Consider the following 18,808-nt stretch of genomic DNA (forward strand, 5'->3'; position numbering starts at 1 on the left):
TTTTAAAAAAAAGGGTGGCATAGACAAGTTGGGCTGAAGGGTCTGTTCCCATGCTTTAAATCTCTATAACTCGATGACTCTCTGGCTGTTCACATCCAGCGGCTACTGCAAGTGAGGATGGAAAATTGGGTGCTCAGCCTAAACTCCATGCGGAACCAGACAAACTACTTCTTGCAGAGGGCAGTGAATTTGTGGAACTGCTGCTCCATAGCATGAATCGTTGAATGGTTTCAAGAGGGAGATAAGCATATTTCTAATTTAAAACGGCGACAGGGATATGGGGAACAGATAGGGAGGTGAATTTGAGACCAGGGAGAGATCAGCCATGATCTGATTGAATGGCGGAGCAGACACGAAGATGTGAACTTGTCTACTTCTGTTCCCAATTTCTATGTTCCAATGTAGCCTATTTCCCTTTGAAGTTTATCGCTATCCTCCTCACAGTCTACAATATTTCCACGTTTTATGTCATCAGCAAATTAAGGAGTAGTGCCCTGTACACCCAAGTCTAGATTATTACTATATTAAGAAAAGCAAGGGTCCTAACATAAACACATGGGGACCCCAGTCCTTCTTCCAGACCTTCCTCCAGGGCAAGCGAAATATATTCCTTCTTCCAGACGAAAATACATTTTAAAATGTAGTCACTGTTGTATTGTAATGCACTGCAAGATCCCACAAACAGCAGTAGGGTAATGACAAGGTAATTAGTTCTCATGACATTGGTTGAGAGAGAAATATAACTCTTTGATAGGTAAATATCAAATACCGAAGGTCAGAGCCCAGAAAAAGTTGGTATTGGGAGCTATGTTACAAAGAGAATTTGCAAATGTTAGATATTTAAAATGAAACAGAAATGCACAGAGGCTGACAGAAACTGGAAGAAAGAAAAGACTGCTTAATGTTTCAGATGGGAGACTTCATCAGGAATATTTCAAATAGACCCGAAATTGATATTAACCTTACTTTATCAGATGATATTTTTATTGTCTTTTTCCAACATTTTCTGCCTTTACTCTGTGGTATGGCCCTCTACACAATGATATTTTGGTTTGGCCATTTGTTTAATTGAAATCATTCTCTTTGAAGTCAAAACATTCAATAAGAAGTTCAGTTATTCTGACTTGTTTTGCTTTGCTTTGTAATGCAGGTTCTTGTCAGTGAGGATGCTGAAGGTGAAGGCATAGTGGCCCATTTCCTGGCCCATGATAATAAACCTATTTCCTGTATGGCTTTCAACCCCAGTGGTGAGTACGTCTCATTCCCTCCCTCTTGTTTCAAATAAAATATTTAACTCTGAGGACTGCAGTTTGACTTTCTGCACTGTATCCAAAAAAGGACCTTTGAATGTTTACTGATGGCCAAAGAAATGCCCAAAACTGCACGATTTGTGATGTGCCGCTAACATTTATTTCCTTTTCCTTTTAAATATTTTTAAAATATGCTGCATCAAGATCATTTCACAGTGCCAACAGCTGTCAAGGCTGCCTTGTTTAAGTTATGCTTCTCGATTTGGCTGTTTGATTGATAGATAAAAATTAGGAAGGAATGTTATTTAGCCCACCAATCTAAAAAAAAATGCTTCTCCCTGTTTCATGACAACATTCAACTTTTAAACGTTCCACCACTGTAAATGAAGATCCGTTCCAGTGTTTCTTTTGCCTAATCAGGAATTTTATGACATTGATTTTTAATTTACTTTTCACCATTTGAACAGAGAATTACGGAGCATTTACAGTATAGAAATAGGCTATTCATCCTTAACTGGTTTATGAGCCTCCTGCCATCATACTTCATCTAACGTGTTAGCCCCTTCTCCTATCCCTTTCTCCCTGTATTATTCCAGCTTCCCCTTTAAGCTATCTATGCTATATTCCTCAAAAGTCTGAATTTCACATCAAAGTTTAACCTACACTAATGTCTGGATTTACCTTTTCTAGATTGTTCTACATCTGGTATCCCACTGCAGTCAGTCTTCTTCCAAATTCACATTAGCATCCTGGCTTTGAAACATGCTCATCGGTGGTCAGCACATCCTCTTTATCAGCTTGGCTACCTGGTCCGCTTTTACCCTTCACAAACTACCTGGGTGTTGGTATAGCCCCTATCACCCAAGCAGCTACCCCATTCCTCTGGCATCTCCTCCTTCAAACACTTCCCCTGATTCTATCCCTTTTGCAGCTCTAGAAGGGTAGCAAATGCATGGGAACACTACTACCTGGAAGTTGTCCTCCAAGTCACAGACTATCCTGACTTTGAACTATATTGCTGTCCATTTGTTGACGTTAGGTCAAAATCCTCAAACTCCTTCTGTAACAATGCTATGGGTGTACCTACCTACACGTCATGGACTGCAGCTGTTCAAGAAGGTAACTCACCCCCAGCTTTTCCAGGGGACCGAAATGGGCAACAAATGTTGGCTTACGACGTCCATAGCCTATGAAATAATTTTTTTTTAAAAACCTGCTATTCTGCTGCCCCATGTCCATTTCAGGTGACTCCATCCATCCTACTCTAGTCTATGAACTAGTTTTTCTTAATAAAAGCAAATTACTGTGGATGCCGGAATCTCAAACCAGAAGTGAAACTGCTGGAAAATCTCAGTAGGTCTGGCAACCTCTGTAAGGAGAGAAAAGAATGACATTTTGAGTCCAGATGACCCTTTGTCAATGCCAGTTTTTCTTGTATCTCTTCTCATCCATGGGAGTTGCCTTGTGCTTCATTGACCCAACTCCCACTAAACTGATAACTGTCCACCTTATACTCGTCTGCCATTTCACATCTTTCTTCTTCTTGAAGACATTCCTTAAAACCCATCTATGTGACCAAAGCTTTTGACACCCACCCCTTCTGTCCAGTTTTTGCTTTCCTGGACCCTGTGATATTTTCTAAAGGTTCTATATGAACAGCAGCTAGCAGTACCTTTACAGAGTATGCATGCCATCCATTATTTGTTCCAGAATATTTTGATTTGATTTGATTTATTATTGTCACATATATTAACATACAGTGAAAAGTATTGTTTCTTGCGCGCTATACAGACAAAACACACCATTCATAGAAAAGGAAACGTGAATGTGCAGAATGCAGTGTTACAGTCATAATTAGAGTGTAGAGAAAGATGAACTTAATGTGAGGTAAGTCCATTCAAAAGTCTGACAGCATCAGGGAAGAAGCTGTTCTTGAGTCAGTTGGTATATGACCTCAGAGTTTTGTATGTTTCTCCCAAAGGAAAAAAGTGGTAGAGGGAATGTCCGGGGTACATGGGGTCCTTAATTATGCTGGCTGCTTTGCCAAAGCAGCGGGAAGTGTAGGCAGATTCAATGGATGGGAGGCTGGTTTGTGTGATGGATTGGGCTACATTCACAATCTTTTGTAATTCCTTGCGGTCTTGGGCAGAGCAGGAGCCATATCAAGCTGTGATACAACCAGAAATATGGTGGTTTACTCACATGCTACCACTTTATCATGTGTTCTACAGCTTCAGTTGATATGAAAGCAAAAAGTGAGAAAGTGTTATATTGGTCAGATATCAATTTTAAATTGGACTAATTCATTTTGCTAAAAGGTGTCAGGACATAACAAAAAGGCTGAGAAAAGATGCGCAGGTCCATCCTGCCATGCCCATCCAGACATCACTGCACACCATCCCCCAGCCACCAGCAACTCCCCCTACCTCTCGGAAGCTGTGCAATGTTACCTCCCCAAAGAAGCTAAAGATGCTGAGGGAAAGTCCTGAGGTCAATTAACGGAAAGCTCTGGGAAATCTCTGTCGAACTGACAGTTGAGTAAGCTCTGAGACTGCGGTTGCCCATGACTTATCACTGTCCAAACAAAACGTTCAGAGAAGTGAACTCATAAGCAATGGTAAGATTTGCTTATTTTAAAATCATGAGTCAAGTTCTGTTACTTTAAATAATGCACGAAGAAGGAGTCCAAGCAGTAGCACGCTATGACACATATTGAAACATTATGCTTGAACTGTGCTAACACTGCTGTAATACAACAGGGAGATTACCGGTGACTTTGAAACCCATGAAAGCAATGTGGGTACTTCATGCAAACCATCTGCAATTTGAGATTGTGTTTCTAATCCCTATTATGCTCCAGCACTGGTTCTTATGAATGGTAATGTTACTATTAAGGTCATGTGAGAGCTTTGAACTTAAGTTTTAAGTTTATTTATTCGCCACAAGTAAGGCTTACATTAACACTGCAATGAAGTGACTGTGAAATTCCCTTGGTTGCCACACTCCGGCACACCTGGAGAGGGAGCATGCAGTGTCCACAGGCGCTGTTGATGCCTTCCGCACCCGTTGGGCACCATAGGGGCTGGGATGAATTATTGATCCTAATAATCACATTTTAATTTGATGCTTTCAAGTTTCCTTTGTACTTTGATTTTATTCGGGCTGTTTCCCCTCTTTTGGGGTGCTGCCCCTTTTACTTCGTCCTGATTTAACTTGAGTTTGTTTATTTGGTTTGACCTTAAAAGAAGCCACACTCCGGCACCTGTTCTGGTCAATGCAGCTAACTAGCCCGTCTTTCAGACTGTGGGAGGAAACTGGAGCACCCGGAGGGAACCCATGCAGACATGGGGGAAATGTGCAAACTCCACACAGACAGTGACCCAAGCTGGGAATTGAACCCAGGTCCCTGGCGCTGTGAGCTAGCAGTGCTAACTGCTGTGCCACTATGCCACTTACTCTCAGCATCTCAAACATGAGTGTACAGACATTCTTATAATCAACAGAAGAGTGACTGAAGTCCAAAGGCAAGTTATGTCCCTTCACAAGGATAATTTTGGACGGTTTTCTGAAGTAAAATACTGCGGATGCGGGAAATCTGAAATAAAAACAGAAATTGCTGGAAATGGCAGCATCTGTACAGAGAGAAACAGTGCTAGTGGGGAGAATTTTCCCAGGCAAGTGGAGCATTTTAGATGCATGCAGGGTGTCAAATCTCTTGAAATGAATGTCCGGTCGATCCCTTTATCATCTCTCCTCTTCTGGGTTTTGGCAGGGCAGAATTGAAGGTGAGCAGGGTACCCCTTCAATCTGTTGGGTGAGTTATTAATTAAAAAACAAATTGAGAACTGTTTTATCCTTCATTTGTGGATTTCCCAGCCAAGGGACCGGTTCCTAGCCTCTCAGCAACTCACCAAGGCAACTGTACAGCAGGATGAGCTTCTTCAGTGTATCTGACAAGCTAGGAAACCTTTTCCCAGTTACGTTGCAGAACTCCAGCCAAGAGGCTGCTTTTCATTGTACTTATTCTCTTGGAGAATCGTATCATTGCTTGACGGAAGGCACTTATCTGTCCTGCTTCAGTTGCAGTTACCTGCTCCTGGCCTTCACTGTGGCTTGGGAGTCGCTAATGCAGCTCTACCTGTACCTTTGCAGAGGAACAAGAGTGGAGGCTGCACTACTGCCAACAGCTCCAGCAACATTAGGAGCAACAGTGGCAGCTGCAACTGCTGCCTTCTCCCCAGTTACATGCCTGTCCACAGGACGTAGGGGTTTGACACCAAGTTCCACCTGGAAGGAGGTGATCCCCAGGATCTACAGGAAGAGGATCAGCTCTCATGACAGATTATGGCCTCCTGGAATAAGGGATTTGACCTCATCTCCCTGGATTATGACCCTCAGGCTTACATGTCCAGTAATGGAACTGTCACTGGACACTGTTGCCATTGGGGGAGCAGGGTTATCAGGATATTGAATTTAATGATCCGCTATGATTATAATGAATGGCTGAGCAGACTCGAAGGGCCGAGTAACCTGCTCCTGCTTCTAGTTTCTATGTTTCTAACCACTATGCTGCCATAGCCCTACTGGAAAATATTGTATCCATTGCATATTCCAGTTTGCATATCAAGTTATGAGCTTCGATAAAAAGCCACTCCGCAATAAGAGACTTGCATCTGTTGCTCATGTGTCACCCCTAAGCTAATACCTGATGGAGGTCACACTTCCCAAGCAAAATTACTTATGCACCCAAACTGTGCACCAATATTATATTTTGTATTGTTGCTTTCATTGAATCAAGGCTTCAATGCTTCAGCTGACCCACATTCATTGCACAAGACAGGGGTCTGTTTTCAAAAATGATCCATTTTGTGTTCAGCTTTAATATACTTAGTAATCATTTATCTTCACTCCTGGCTCAGTAGACAGATTTCTGCAAATGGGCCCCATGCGTTCTCTTTTAAAACTTGGATTATTTCCATTTTCTCTTATCTGAACAGCTTTACTTGTTTAAGAACTGGGACCATTCTTGCTTCTCTTTCTGAACTATTTTCAATGCTTTTGTTCTGGGTGTTGATTTAATGTTTACCAGTTGATTTTTGAGGGAACAGTTGACAGACCAAACTCCTGAGGTTTTGCCTCTCTTGGGAAAGTTTTACTAAGATTCAGTTTCATGAATGAACTGCTGTGTTGGACTGGAAGCTCCAACCTCGCCTGCGGCTGGGATTCTCCGACCCTGTTGCAGTGAATGGAAATCTGGCTGAGCTCCAAGTTCTTCGTTCTCCCTGGCAGCGGTGGCGGCAAGGCGTGAACAACCAGAGAATTCCAGTCACGTGGTAGGAATGAGACAAAGCACCAGATGATTAATATTGGAGTGATATTGAGCAGCAGGTGGCACAGTGGTTAGCATTGTTGCCTCACAGGTCCAGGGACCTGGGCTCGATTCCTGATTTGGGTCACTGTCTGTGTGGAGTTTGCACATTCTCACCGTGTTTGCATGGGTTTCCTCTGGTGCTCCGGTTTCCTCCCACAGACCAAAGATGTATGGGTTAGGTTGATTGGACATGTTAAATTAACCCTTAGTGTCCTGGGATGTGATAGGTGGAGGAATTAGCAGGGTAACTAAATGGGTATGGGGCCTGGGTGGGATTGTTATCACTGCAGACTTGATGGGCCGAATGGCCTCCTTTCTGCACTGTAGGATTTCTATGATTCAATTTACAAGTGGGAAATTGTGGAGAATTAAAATATCAGGAACAAAGGATTAATCTTTAGGGGCTAATTTTCATTGAGGAAATTAAAGTCAATGGAAAATGTTTTTTTTAGAAGACAACTGCAACTAACTTCTGCTAAATGATTGCTTACACTTTGGAAATTATTCAGTTTTCTAGTATTAACACCCTTCACATTGGTGAGCACAGAATTCACTAGTAACCTTAACTTTTAAAGTATGTAAAGACACCATTTTTTGAAAGCAAAACTCCTGCAAACTGCACATTCTGCACAGGTAATTTGTACCTCCCTGCCTCCAGTGTTAAGAACCTTGTTGCTCCTAGATGTCAGATGTGCATTGTTTCTTATTACTGATGGGCCCACCTGTCAGAGGTGCAGTCATACAATGGAAATTGTATTTATGAATGGAGATGAAGGGGATAAATCACTCCATATTATGCAAAATGATGAATGGCCAGAATATGAACTGCAATACTGCTATATGGACTTTCAGCTGAAACACGTACTAATATGGGATCAACACAATGCTGTAATTGACTCCTGATCAGTGAATTATTTGAGGTACAGTAGGCAGTTCAAATTATTTTCCAGTGGATTTAAAATGACTATTATAATTTTTAATCTTTTGGATGTGATAATGCATTGGATCAAAGGATACAGACTAGCGGTTTGGAGGCAATGTTAGTGCAATAAGAACCCAGAACCAACTTAAAAGCCCCTCATGAGGCTCATAAAATAGATTATGTGAATATTAGTTACCATAGAGTGACTTTAAAGCTGCAAGGCTCAGATAATGGGTGTAAACTGCTTGAGCTTCCCTTATGCGGTTAACATTAACTTTTACACATTGTACATTTGTGTTCACTGTAAGATTTTCTTTGCTGTAGAATAGGTCAAAGCCAGTCCATTGTATTGGGTTTAACATGAATTCTACGTTGACAAAAGCCAGAGAATTTGTTGAGAAAGAAAGAAAGGCTTGCATTTTTATAGTGCCATTCATGGTATTCAGACATCACAAAGTGCTTTACAGACAATTAAGTACTTTTGATGGGTAGGCACTGCTGTAGGAAGCACAGCCAGCTCCCACTGTAGCAATATGATAAAACTAACCAGATAATCTTGTTTTTAGAGATATGAATTGATCACGATAACTCCCTGCTCTTCTTCAAAACAGTGTCATGGAATCTTTTATGCCAAGCTGGGAGAGTGGATGGGGGCTTGGTTTATCATCCAGCCTGAAGGATATCTTCAACATTGCAGAGTTCCCTCAGTATTGCTCTGGAGTGTCTGCCTAGATTTTTGTGCTCAGGTCTTAAAGACCCAAATCTGACGTTCCTGGCTGTTACTGATGAGCTTATTGCTCGTGTTTTTTTTTCAGTTTTAGTCATGTCCGAGGGCATGACCCTTTGGTTAGCCCTGCCCTTTTTCTTAATGACTATTTAAATCTTGATTCCAGTTAGTTGGTGGAAGTGGTTGGTCTCAGAGTAGCAGCATTTGCAAAATATGTAGTCAGTGCAAGAATGTGCTTGAAAAGAAGAAAAACAGAGTAAACTGGAAACACATAATACATCTGTTGGCTCCTGTAAAATTGCAAAACTGTATTCCAGTTTGACAACACCTTGATTGAAAAAATTCTCATCCTTGTTTTCAAATCTCTGTATAGCCTGATTCCTCCCAATCTCTGGAAGAATCTGAAATTCTTTTCACTCTTCCAAGAGTTTCTACAAATACATAAAGGGTAAAAGAATAACAGGGGAGAGAGTACGGCCTCTAAAGGATCAACAAGATCATCTATGTGTGGATCCACAAAGAAATGGGTGAGATCCTAAATGAATATTTCTCATCAGTATTTACTGTTGAGAAAAGCATGGATGTTAGGGAATTTGGAGAAATAAATAGTGAAATCTTGAGGAGTGTACATATTACAGAGAAAGAGGTGCTGGAAGTCTTAAAGTGCATCAAGGTAGATAAATCCCCAGGATCTGATGAAGTGTATCCCAAGACATTGTGGGAGGCTAGGGAGGAAATTGCGAGTCCCCTAATTGAGATATTTGAATCATCGATAATCATGGGTGAGGTGCCTGAGAGTGGCAAATGTTTTTTGTTTAAAAAGGGCTGCAGGGAAAAGCCTGGGAACTGCAGGCTAATGAGCCTCACATCTGTGGGGGGCAAATTGTTGGAAGGCATTTTGAGAGACAGGATCTACAGGCATTTAGAGACGCAAGGACTGATTAGGGACAGTCAGCATGGCTTTGTGAGTGGAAAATCATGTCTCACAAATTTGATTGAGTTTTTGGAAGTGGGTGACCAAGAAAGTAGATGAGGGCAGTGCAGTTGATGTTGTCTACATGGACTTTAGCAAGGCCTTTGACAAGGTACCGCATGGTAGTTTGTTGCATAAAGTTTAATCTCACAGGATCCAAGGGGAGGAGGGTGGTTGTAGAGTGTTGTTTTTCAAACTGGAGGCCTGTGACCAGCGATGTACCTCAGGGAATCAGTGCTGGGTCCTCTGTTATTTGTCATTTATACTAATGATTTGGATGAGAATATAGGAAGCATGGTGAGTAAGTTTGCAGATGACGCTAAGATTGGTGGCATAGTAGACAGTGAAGAAAATTATCTTTGATTACGACGGGACCTTGATTAATTAGGCCAGTGGGCTGACGAATGGCAGATGGAGTTTAATTTAGACAAATGCGAGATGATGCATTTTGGTAGATTGAACCAGGGCAGGACTTACTCAGTTAATAGTAGGGTGTTAAGGAGAGTTACAGAACAAAGAGATCTAGGGGTACATGTTCATAGTTCTTTGAAAATGGAGTCACAGGTTGGCAGATGTTGAAGAAGGCATTTGACATGCTTGGTTTCATCGATCAGAACATTGAATACAGGAGTTAGGATGAGTTGTTGAAGTTGTACAAGACATTGGTAAGGCCACACTTGGAACACTGTGTGCAATTCTGGTCACCCTATTAGAGAAAGGATATTGTTAAACTAGAAAGAGTGCAAAAAGGATTTACTAGGATGCTACCAGGACTTGATGGATTGAGTTATAAGGAGAGGCTGGATAGACTGGGACTTTTTTCCCAGGAACGTAGGAGGCCGGGGGGGGGTGGGGGGGGGGCGGTGATCTTATAGAGGTGTCTCTTATAAAGTAATGAGGGGCACAGATCAGCGAGATAGTCAATATCTTTTCCTAAAGGTAGGGGAGTCCAAAACTAGAGGACATGGGTTTAAGGTGAGAGGGGAGAGATACAAAAGTGTCCAGAGAGGCAGTTTTTTCATACAGAGGATGGTGAGTGTCTGGAACAAGAGATAGAACATAAGAAATAGGAGCAGGAGTAGGCCATCTAGCCCTTCGAGCCTGCCCCACCATTCAATAAGATCATGGCTGATCTGTCGTGGCTCAGTTCCACATTCCCGCCCTCTCCCCATAACCCTTAATCCCCTCTCTTATCAAAAACCCATCAACCCGCGTCTTAAAAATATTTAGCGAGGTAGCCTCCACCACTTCAACGGGCAGAGAATTCCAGAAATTCACCACCCTTTGAGTGAAGAAGTTCTTCCTCAACTCCGTTCTAAACTGCCCCCCCTTTATCTTGAGGCTGTGCCCCCTAGTCCTACTGTCCTTTCTGAGCGGGAAGAGCCTCTCCACCTCTATCCTATCCATCCCATTCATCATCTTATACGTCTCAATGAGATCTCCCCTCATTCTTCTAAACTCTAACGAGTACAAGCCTAGTTTATTCAGCCTCTCCTCATAGCTCAACCCCCTCAACTCCGGCATCAGCCTAGTAAACCTCCTCTGCACTCCCTCCAAGGCCAAAATATCCTTGCGTAAGTACGGTGCCCAAAACTGCACACAGTACTCCAGCTGCGGCCTCACCAATGCCCTATACAGCCTCAGCAAGACCTCCCTACTTTTATATTCAATCCCCCTCGCTATGAAGGCCAGCATCCCATTTGCCTTCCTGACCAGCTGCTGCACCTGCAAGCTGGGTTTTTGCGACTCATGCACAAGGACCCCGAGGTCCCTCTGCACCGTCGCCTGCTGCAGTTTTTCTCCACGTAAGTAATAATCCTTCCTACCATTATTCCTACCAAAGTGGACCACCTCACACTTGCCAACATTAAATTCCATTTGCCAGTTCCTGGCCCATTCGCCCAGCCTATCTAGGTCCTTCTGTAGACTCTCCACACCCTCCGCACAATTTGCCGTTCCACCAATCTTGGTGTCATCAGCAAATTTCGACACCATACACTCGGTTCCCTCCTCCAGATCATCTATATAAATGGTAAATAGCTGAGGCCCCAGCACCGACCCCTGGGGCACTCCACTAGTCACCAACCACCAATCCGAATAGCACCCATTGACCCCTACTCTCTGCCTCCTATTTGACAACCAATCCTCTATCCATGCCAACACCCTACCCCCAACTCCATGTCCCCTGACCTTCTGCAATAACCTCTTGTGAGGTACCTTGTCAAACGCCTTCTGAAAATCAAGAAAGACCACATCCACCGGCTCTCCTTTATCCACCGCCCTAGACACATCTAGTAGAGGCGGGTACAATTTTGTCTTTTAAAAAATATTTAGATAGTTACATGGGTACAATAGATATAGAGGGATATGGGCCAATTGTGGGCAATTGGGATTAGCTTAGGGGTTATGAAAAAGAAAGGGTGGCATGGACAAGTTGGGCTGAAGGGCCTGTTTCCATGTTGTAAACCTCTTTCTCACCTCTTATGCATCCCTGATCTTCATCCCTCCACCATTGGCAGCCATGCCTTCAGTTGCCCAGACCGTAAGTTCCAAAATTCTTTGCTTAAACATTTTCAATTTTCTACATTTCCTCCGTTAAGAAGTTCCTTAAAGCTTACCTCTTTGACCAAGCTTTCAGACATCTATCCTAATCGCTCCTTATCTGGCACAATGTCAAATTTTGTTTTTATGAAATACCTTGTAAACTGTTAATGTTCTGGGTGACGACACTTTGCCATATGTTTCTGAATGAAGGACATCTTTTCTCTTTACCAATGCTGATGTTCCCTGTATTGGCAGCTTTTTTCCCTTTTTATTTCTAGCTGGCTGGCTCTTCACTGCAGCCAAATTTGATATTGTTGCATGTGTCCTCAAACTGTCAGTCAGTAACGCTCACTCAGCCGGTTCCCAATTATAGTGAAACTTTTTATATTGTGAATTTTGTTTCCTGGCAAGCATGCACTTCTAATAAAGGGTCCCATTGTTTCCTACATAGCAGAGAGATCCAATGTAACACAACGCAAGAGGAAGTAAATAGTTTAAGGAGGTTTTAAATTAGCATTAACAGTTGAAAATTTCTCGAAGGAAAAATAGAAGTATATGAAAACCCCACCATGCAACAATATTTTCCTGAGGTTTCTGGATTTGAATGTCTGTTCCAACATCTGTGGTTGGAAATATTGTGAACAGTGGGGAGTGTATGAATAGACTTTGAGAGGACATAGATTATCTCACCAAGGCTCCTTCGACAGCACCTTCCAAAACTGCGACCTGTGCCTCCTGGAAAGAAAAGGGAACCCAGATGCATTACCACCTGCAAGTTCCTCTCCAAATCGCCGCACATCATCCTGACTTAGAACTATATCACTGTTCCTTCACTGCCGCTGGGTCAAAATCCCTTCCTAACAGCACTGTGGGTGTGCTCGCACCAGATGGAATACGTTGGTTAAAGAAGACAGCTCAACACCATCTTCTCAAGGCCAATTAGGGATGGGCAATCAAAGTGCTGGCCAAGCTGATGATACACATGTCCCCTGAAAAGAATTTTTAAAAACTGATGGAATGGATGGACAAGTGACAGATGAAATGTTATACACCAACGTGTGAAGTGATACATTTTACCAGGATAAAGCAACATAAAGTAAAGGAAACAATTCTAAATGGGGAGCAGGAACAAAAGACCTGGGAGCCTATCATTGAAGATGGCAGGGTGGGTTGAGAAAGTGGTTAATAACGTGGTAAACAGGAGCTTGGGCTTCATAAATGAAGGCATAGGATACAAAAGCAAGGTAGTTACAGTGAACGTTTATGAAACACTGGATCATCCTAATCTGGAATATTGGTGCCCAACTCTGAACATCACACTCCAGGAAGGAGGTGAAAGCTTCAGCAGGGATGCAGAATATATTTATGAGAATGGTTTCATGAATGAAAGTCTTCAGTTGCGTGGATAAATTGAAGAAACTGGGAATTCTCATCAAAGGGAAGACTGAGGGGAAATTCGATAGAGGTGTTCAGGGGTCTCAAGAGAGTAGTTAGGGAGAAATTATTTCCATTGGAGGAAGGGTAGAGAACCAGAGGATATTAATTAATAGAGGAGGTTTGGCAAAACATTTTTACACAGCAAGTCATTAGTGTATGGAATCCACTGCCTGAGAGTGTGGTAGACGCAGATTCAGTTGTGGCTTTCAAAGAAGAAATGGGTCATTATCTGAAGAGGAAAAAAAATTGGAGGGCTATGAGGGAAGGACAGGAGAGTGGGACTAACTGAGTAGCTCTTACAGAGAACTGGCGTAAACATTAAGGGCCAAATGTGTGCTGTTACCTTTCTGTAAGTTCAGAGGGAAAAACAGTTGCGAGAACTGGAAAGGTGAGACATGTCTGAATCTATGGATTTCAGGTGTCACCATCTGTGTGCGGATGTGGAGATGGAGGTCAGTACTTTCCCATTCGCAGCCACACTCTATGCCACTAGCAGTTGCCCATCAAAGAGAGTTGGAACAAAATGAGACAGTGGTTATTGTCTTGCTTTGTTTCTCTGACAGTTAACTGTGCCTGCGGGCAGGGGTGCTGTACGTAGGACCTGCTTATCTCTTCCCTACTGACAATGACAGCTTCATCAGCTATTGTTTCCTGGGAATAGAGGATTCTTCAGTGTGACTATACATTGATCAGTCAAGCAAGGCCTTCTTTCAGAGTGAATAAGATTCAAAATACATGGGTGTTCGAGCAGACGTACACCCTGTCTAAAATCAAAATGAAATGACAGAAAAATGACTCTGCCTAAAAAGTTAATGAGTTTTTAACATTGGCCTTAAATACCCTGAGAATTTCTGGGTTACATTTCATCTCACTGTCAAGCAAAGATCATCAATCATGTTTTATAATGTGAGTCAAATGAAAATGGTGTTTTTGGAACAGGACAATCTATCAGTTAGAATGTCAAAACAACGGTTGGGGATGACCAACTATCATTCAATCACAGCCCTATCAATGCCTGAAGATGTGTGTTTGAGATATCTCACACACCTGTGTGACAAAGAGAAGTGAGTGGAAGGTCTGGGCAGAAATTTCTTCCTATTGTACTTGTGCATTTCACTGAAGAGTGCACACTTCACAAAGGCTACCTTCTGTTTGAGGCAGTTGTACATGACACCTTTATTATACAGAACACACAATTTCAGTTGCATTTTATCTGTTGTGCTATTGTGAATTTAAATCAAGATACTCGATTTCTGTGATATATGGTAGAACTGTCACAATTCATGCTTTCGACATTGTGAAAAGTTACAGAAAGCTGTCTGTTCACTAATGTGGTTGCTCAGTAATTATGTATACTTTTATTATTTTGATCACCAAGCTACTAAAGTCATTTTTAATGCAGCCAGCCAGCACATTATAACCCTAAAAAAGGCAAATATGCATGCCTCGGATTACATCCAGGATCTCACTCTCCCTCGGTTCTGGTGTGGCTGTTGAGAGGAGTGCAGAGTGAGGGGGTTCTTGCCAGTCGCCCTTCAGCTACTCAGTAGGGACTGGAAGAAGCAAGATGATGAAGAGAAACTGGGCTAAAGTTGTTGGGGGTGGGGTGCCAGTGCTCTCCATTAGTGTACTTCTTCCTTGATGCCCTATCCTTTATTATTTTTGACTGGGTGTAGGCATGAATTTGTTGAGGCACGGTGGCACAGTGGTTAGTGCTCATGGCTCACAGCGCCAGAGACCCGGGACCTGTGTTTGTGTCGGTTTCCTCTGGGTGCTCTGGTTTCCTCCTACAGTCTGAATGATGTGCTGGTTAGGTGCATTGTCCATGCTAAATTGCCCCTTAGTGTACCTGAACAGGCGCCGAAGTGTGGTGACTAGGAGATTTTTGCAGTAACTTCATTGCAGTGTTACTGTAAGCCTACTTGTGACAATGAATAAACTTTTATTCCTAGTTGCTCTTGAACTGAGTGGCAATTAAGAATCCACCACATTACTATGGCTCTGGAGTCACATGTAGGCCTGCAGATTTCCTTCCCTAAAGCACATTAGTGAACAACAATTGATGATGGTTTCATGGACAGTCTTACCGAGGAAAAGTTTCTATTATAACTTAATTTTACAATTTAAATTCCACCGGGTGTCATAGTGGAATTTGAACCCATGTCCCTGATCTTAGCCTGGGTCTCTGGCTTACTAGTTCAGTGACATTACCACTGTGCCACCATGTCCTTAACATCTACATAAATACACTTGGACTTCATGAAATTCTGGAACCTTTCAGAAGATGAACATTTATCTGTCAGTCTCTGCAGCCACTAACTCACCAACTCAAAACACGTGATTGGATTGTCCTTCCTTCTATATTTTTTGAATTTTCTATTGGATGTGTGCGTCGCTGGCAAGGCCAACATTTGTTTCCCACCCCTAATTGCCTTGAAAAGGTGCTGGTGTGCTACCTTCTTGAACTGCTGAGGTCCATTTAAGAACATAAGAACATAAGAAATAGGAGCAGGAGTAGGCCATCTGGCCCTTCGAGCCTGCCCCACCATTCAATAAGATCATGGCTGATCTGTCGTGGCTCAGTTCCACATTCCCGCCCTCTCCCCATAACCCTTAATCCCCTCTCTTATCAAAAACCCATCAACCCGCGTCTTAAAAATATTTAGCGAGGCAGCCTCCACCACCTCAACGGGCAGAGAATTCCAGAGATTCACCACCCTTTGAGTGAAGAAGTTCCTCCTCAACTCTGTTCTAAACCGCACCCCCCTTTATCTTGAGGCTGTGCCCCCTAGTCCTACTGTCCTTTCTGAGCGGGAAGAGCCTCTCCACCTCTATCCTATCCACCCCATTCATCATCTTATACGTCTCAATGAGATCTCCCCTCATTCTTCTAAACTCTAACGAGTACAAGCCTAGTTTATTCAGCCTCTCCTCATAGCTCAACCCCCTCAACTCCGGTATCAGCCTAGTAAACCTCCTCTGCACTCCCTCCAAGGCCAAAATATCCTTGCGTAAGTACGGTGCCCAAAACTGCACACAGTACTCCAGCTGCGGTCTCACCAATGCCCTATACAGCCGCAGCAAGACCTCCCTACTTTTATATTCAATCCCCCTCGCTATGAAGGCCAGCATCCCATTTACCTTCCTGACCAGCTGCTGCACCTGCAAGCTGGGTTTTTGCGACTCATGCACAAGGACCCCGAGGTCCCTCTGCACTGTCGCCTGCTGCAGTTTTTCTCCACGTAAGTAATAATCCTTCCTACCATTATTCCTACCAAAGTGGACCACCTTGCACTTGCCAACATTAACATTAAATTCCATTTGCTGCAGGTACACCCACTGTGTTGTCAGGAAGTTCCAGGATTTTGATCCTGCAACAATGAAGGAACAATGGTACAATTACAAGTCATGGTGGTTTATGGTTTGAAAGGAAACTTGAAGCTGGTGGCATGTGCTGTCCTTGGCCTAGTTGGTAGAGGTGATATGTTGGAAGGTGCTGCCTACAGGACCTTGGTGAACTGCTGCAGTGCATCTTGTATATAGTGCACATTGCTGGTACTATGTGTTAGTGGTGAAGGGAGTGAATGGTTGAATTGTTGGATGAGGTGCCAATCAAACTGGCTGGTTTGTCCTGGGTGGTGTTGAGCTTCTTGAGTGTTGTTGGAGCTGCATTCATCCAGGCAAGTGGAGAGTATTCCATCACACTCTTGACTTGTGTCTTGTAAATGGTGAACAAGCTTTAGGGCGTGAGCTACTCTCCTCAGAATTCCCAGCCTCTGATCTGCTCTTGTTGCCATGCATTTATACAGCTAGACCTGTTCAGTTTTTGGTCAGCGGTAAACCCCCAGGATGTTGATAGCAGGGAATTCAGCGATGGTAATGCCATTGAATGTCCAGGGGCAAGGGTTGGATTCTCTTTTGTTGGAGATTGTCATTGCCTGACACTTGTGTGGCACGAGTGTTATTTTCACTTATCATCTTAAGCCTGAATGTTATCCAAGTTTTCCTGCATATGGACAATGACCATTTCCATATCTGAGGAGTCATGAATGGTATGGAACATTGTGCAACCATCAGTGAAAATTTCCACTCTGACCTTATGTTGGAGGGAAGGAAGCAGCTGAGGCTGATTTGGGTCTAGGGCCCTACCTTGGAGAATTCCTGCACCAGTGTCCTGGGGCTGAGATGATTTATCTCCAACCACAACCATTTTTCTTTGTGCTAACTATGACTCCAACCAGTGGAGCCTTCCCCCTGATTCCCATTGACGCAGGTTTTACTTGGACTCTTTGATGTCATACTCACTCAAATACTGACTTTGTCAAGGGCAGTCACTGTCACCTCACCTTTCAAGTTCAGCTCTTTTGTACATATTAGGCCAAGGCTGTAATGAAGTTAGGAGCTGAGTGGCCCTGGAGGAGCCCAAACTGAGCGTCAGTGCGCAGGTTATTGTTGAGTAAGTGTCGAAATTGGACTTATGTGGTGGTAAGTTGAATTTGTCCTGCTTTTTGTGGACCAGACATACCAGGGCAATTTTCAATATTGCTGGGTAGATTTCAGACTTGGACCACTCTATTTATGTGGCTGGTCCAGTTCAGCTTTTGATCAATGGGAACCCTCAGGATGGCGACTCTGCTGTTGCAGGTGGGGTAATTGCCTGGTACTTGTGTGATGCAAATGTTATTTGTTCCACATATTCAAATCTAGTTCTAGGTGTAATTATCCTGTAACTTCTCATACATTTCACCATTTGTCAGACCTTTAATGTTAAGTAATTTTCTATTGTACAAACGATGTGCATATTGTTGTAAAGCTGTTAAGATGAATGTGAAATATTTCATATGTTCATTTATTATAATTGTCGTTTGATCAGCTAGTAGAAGTTCTGCAAATGGTGTCTGTACTCCATTTGGTCTGGGAACAGTGTAGAACTGTAATCCGAGAACAAAAAGATTCACTTCACTGAACTAAATTTTGAAAATTAACCAGACAGCAATGGAAACTTGTAAGAGAGAGGAGGAGGAGGAGGGAAACAGGGAGCAAGTTAGGGAATGGAGTAGGTTGAGAGCTATAAATAAAAAACAAGTATTGAAAACACTTTTATTTATTAACAGAACCATCCAATATCTATTTACTTAAAGACAGCCGTTTTAGAGAAAACACTTATTGATAAAACTTCAAAGTATACGTGAACAGATCAGACTTGGGAGTTATACAGACTGCTATAGATCAGTCTCAATACAGACATTACTAATGAAGAACTTTTACCTGAATAAAGTTCATTATCCTGGTGATATAGGAATACTTATGGAATTAATTCTCTTTATGTGGAGGTTAATTTCTCTTATTATTATTTATTTTTATTATTATTTATTTATTCATCACAAATAGACTTATATTCACATTGCAATGAAGGTGCTGTGAAAATCTCCTAGTTGCCACACACTGTTCAGGTACACTGAGGGAGAATTTAACCAACTTAAAAACTTTACCTACTGTTAAACTTGTGTAGAGGTTTTATGTGAGCATCTTAATGCATGTGCTAAAAACGGAACACTTTTCGATATGTTTGAATGTCCACATT

The 18,808-nt window shown here is 42.6% G+C and overlaps 1 protein-coding gene across 4 annotated transcripts in view; it reads left to right on the plus strand.

The window, feature by feature from the left end:
- Positions 1–18,808, plus strand: part of bcas3 (BCAS3 microtubule associated cell migration factor) — an 891,691-nt gene that overhangs the window by 236,147 nt on the left and 636,736 nt on the right. For all 4 annotated transcript variants that reach the window (XM_080210581.1, XM_080210584.1, XM_080210583.1 and 1 more), the window contains exon 13: positions 1,151–1,247. In XM_080210581.1, the coding sequence (XP_080066707.1) occupies positions 1,151–1,247 (97 nt within the window). The remainder of the gene's footprint in view (positions 1–1,150; positions 1,248–18,808) is intronic.

This window comes from Carcharhinus amblyrhynchos, chromosome 23 (genome assembly GCF_965287045.1).
Source record: "Carcharhinus amblyrhynchos chromosome 23, sCarAmb.v2.hapA, whole genome shotgun sequence".
NCBI lineage: Eukaryota > Metazoa > Chordata > Chondrichthyes > Carcharhiniformes > Carcharhinidae > Carcharhinus > Carcharhinus amblyrhynchos.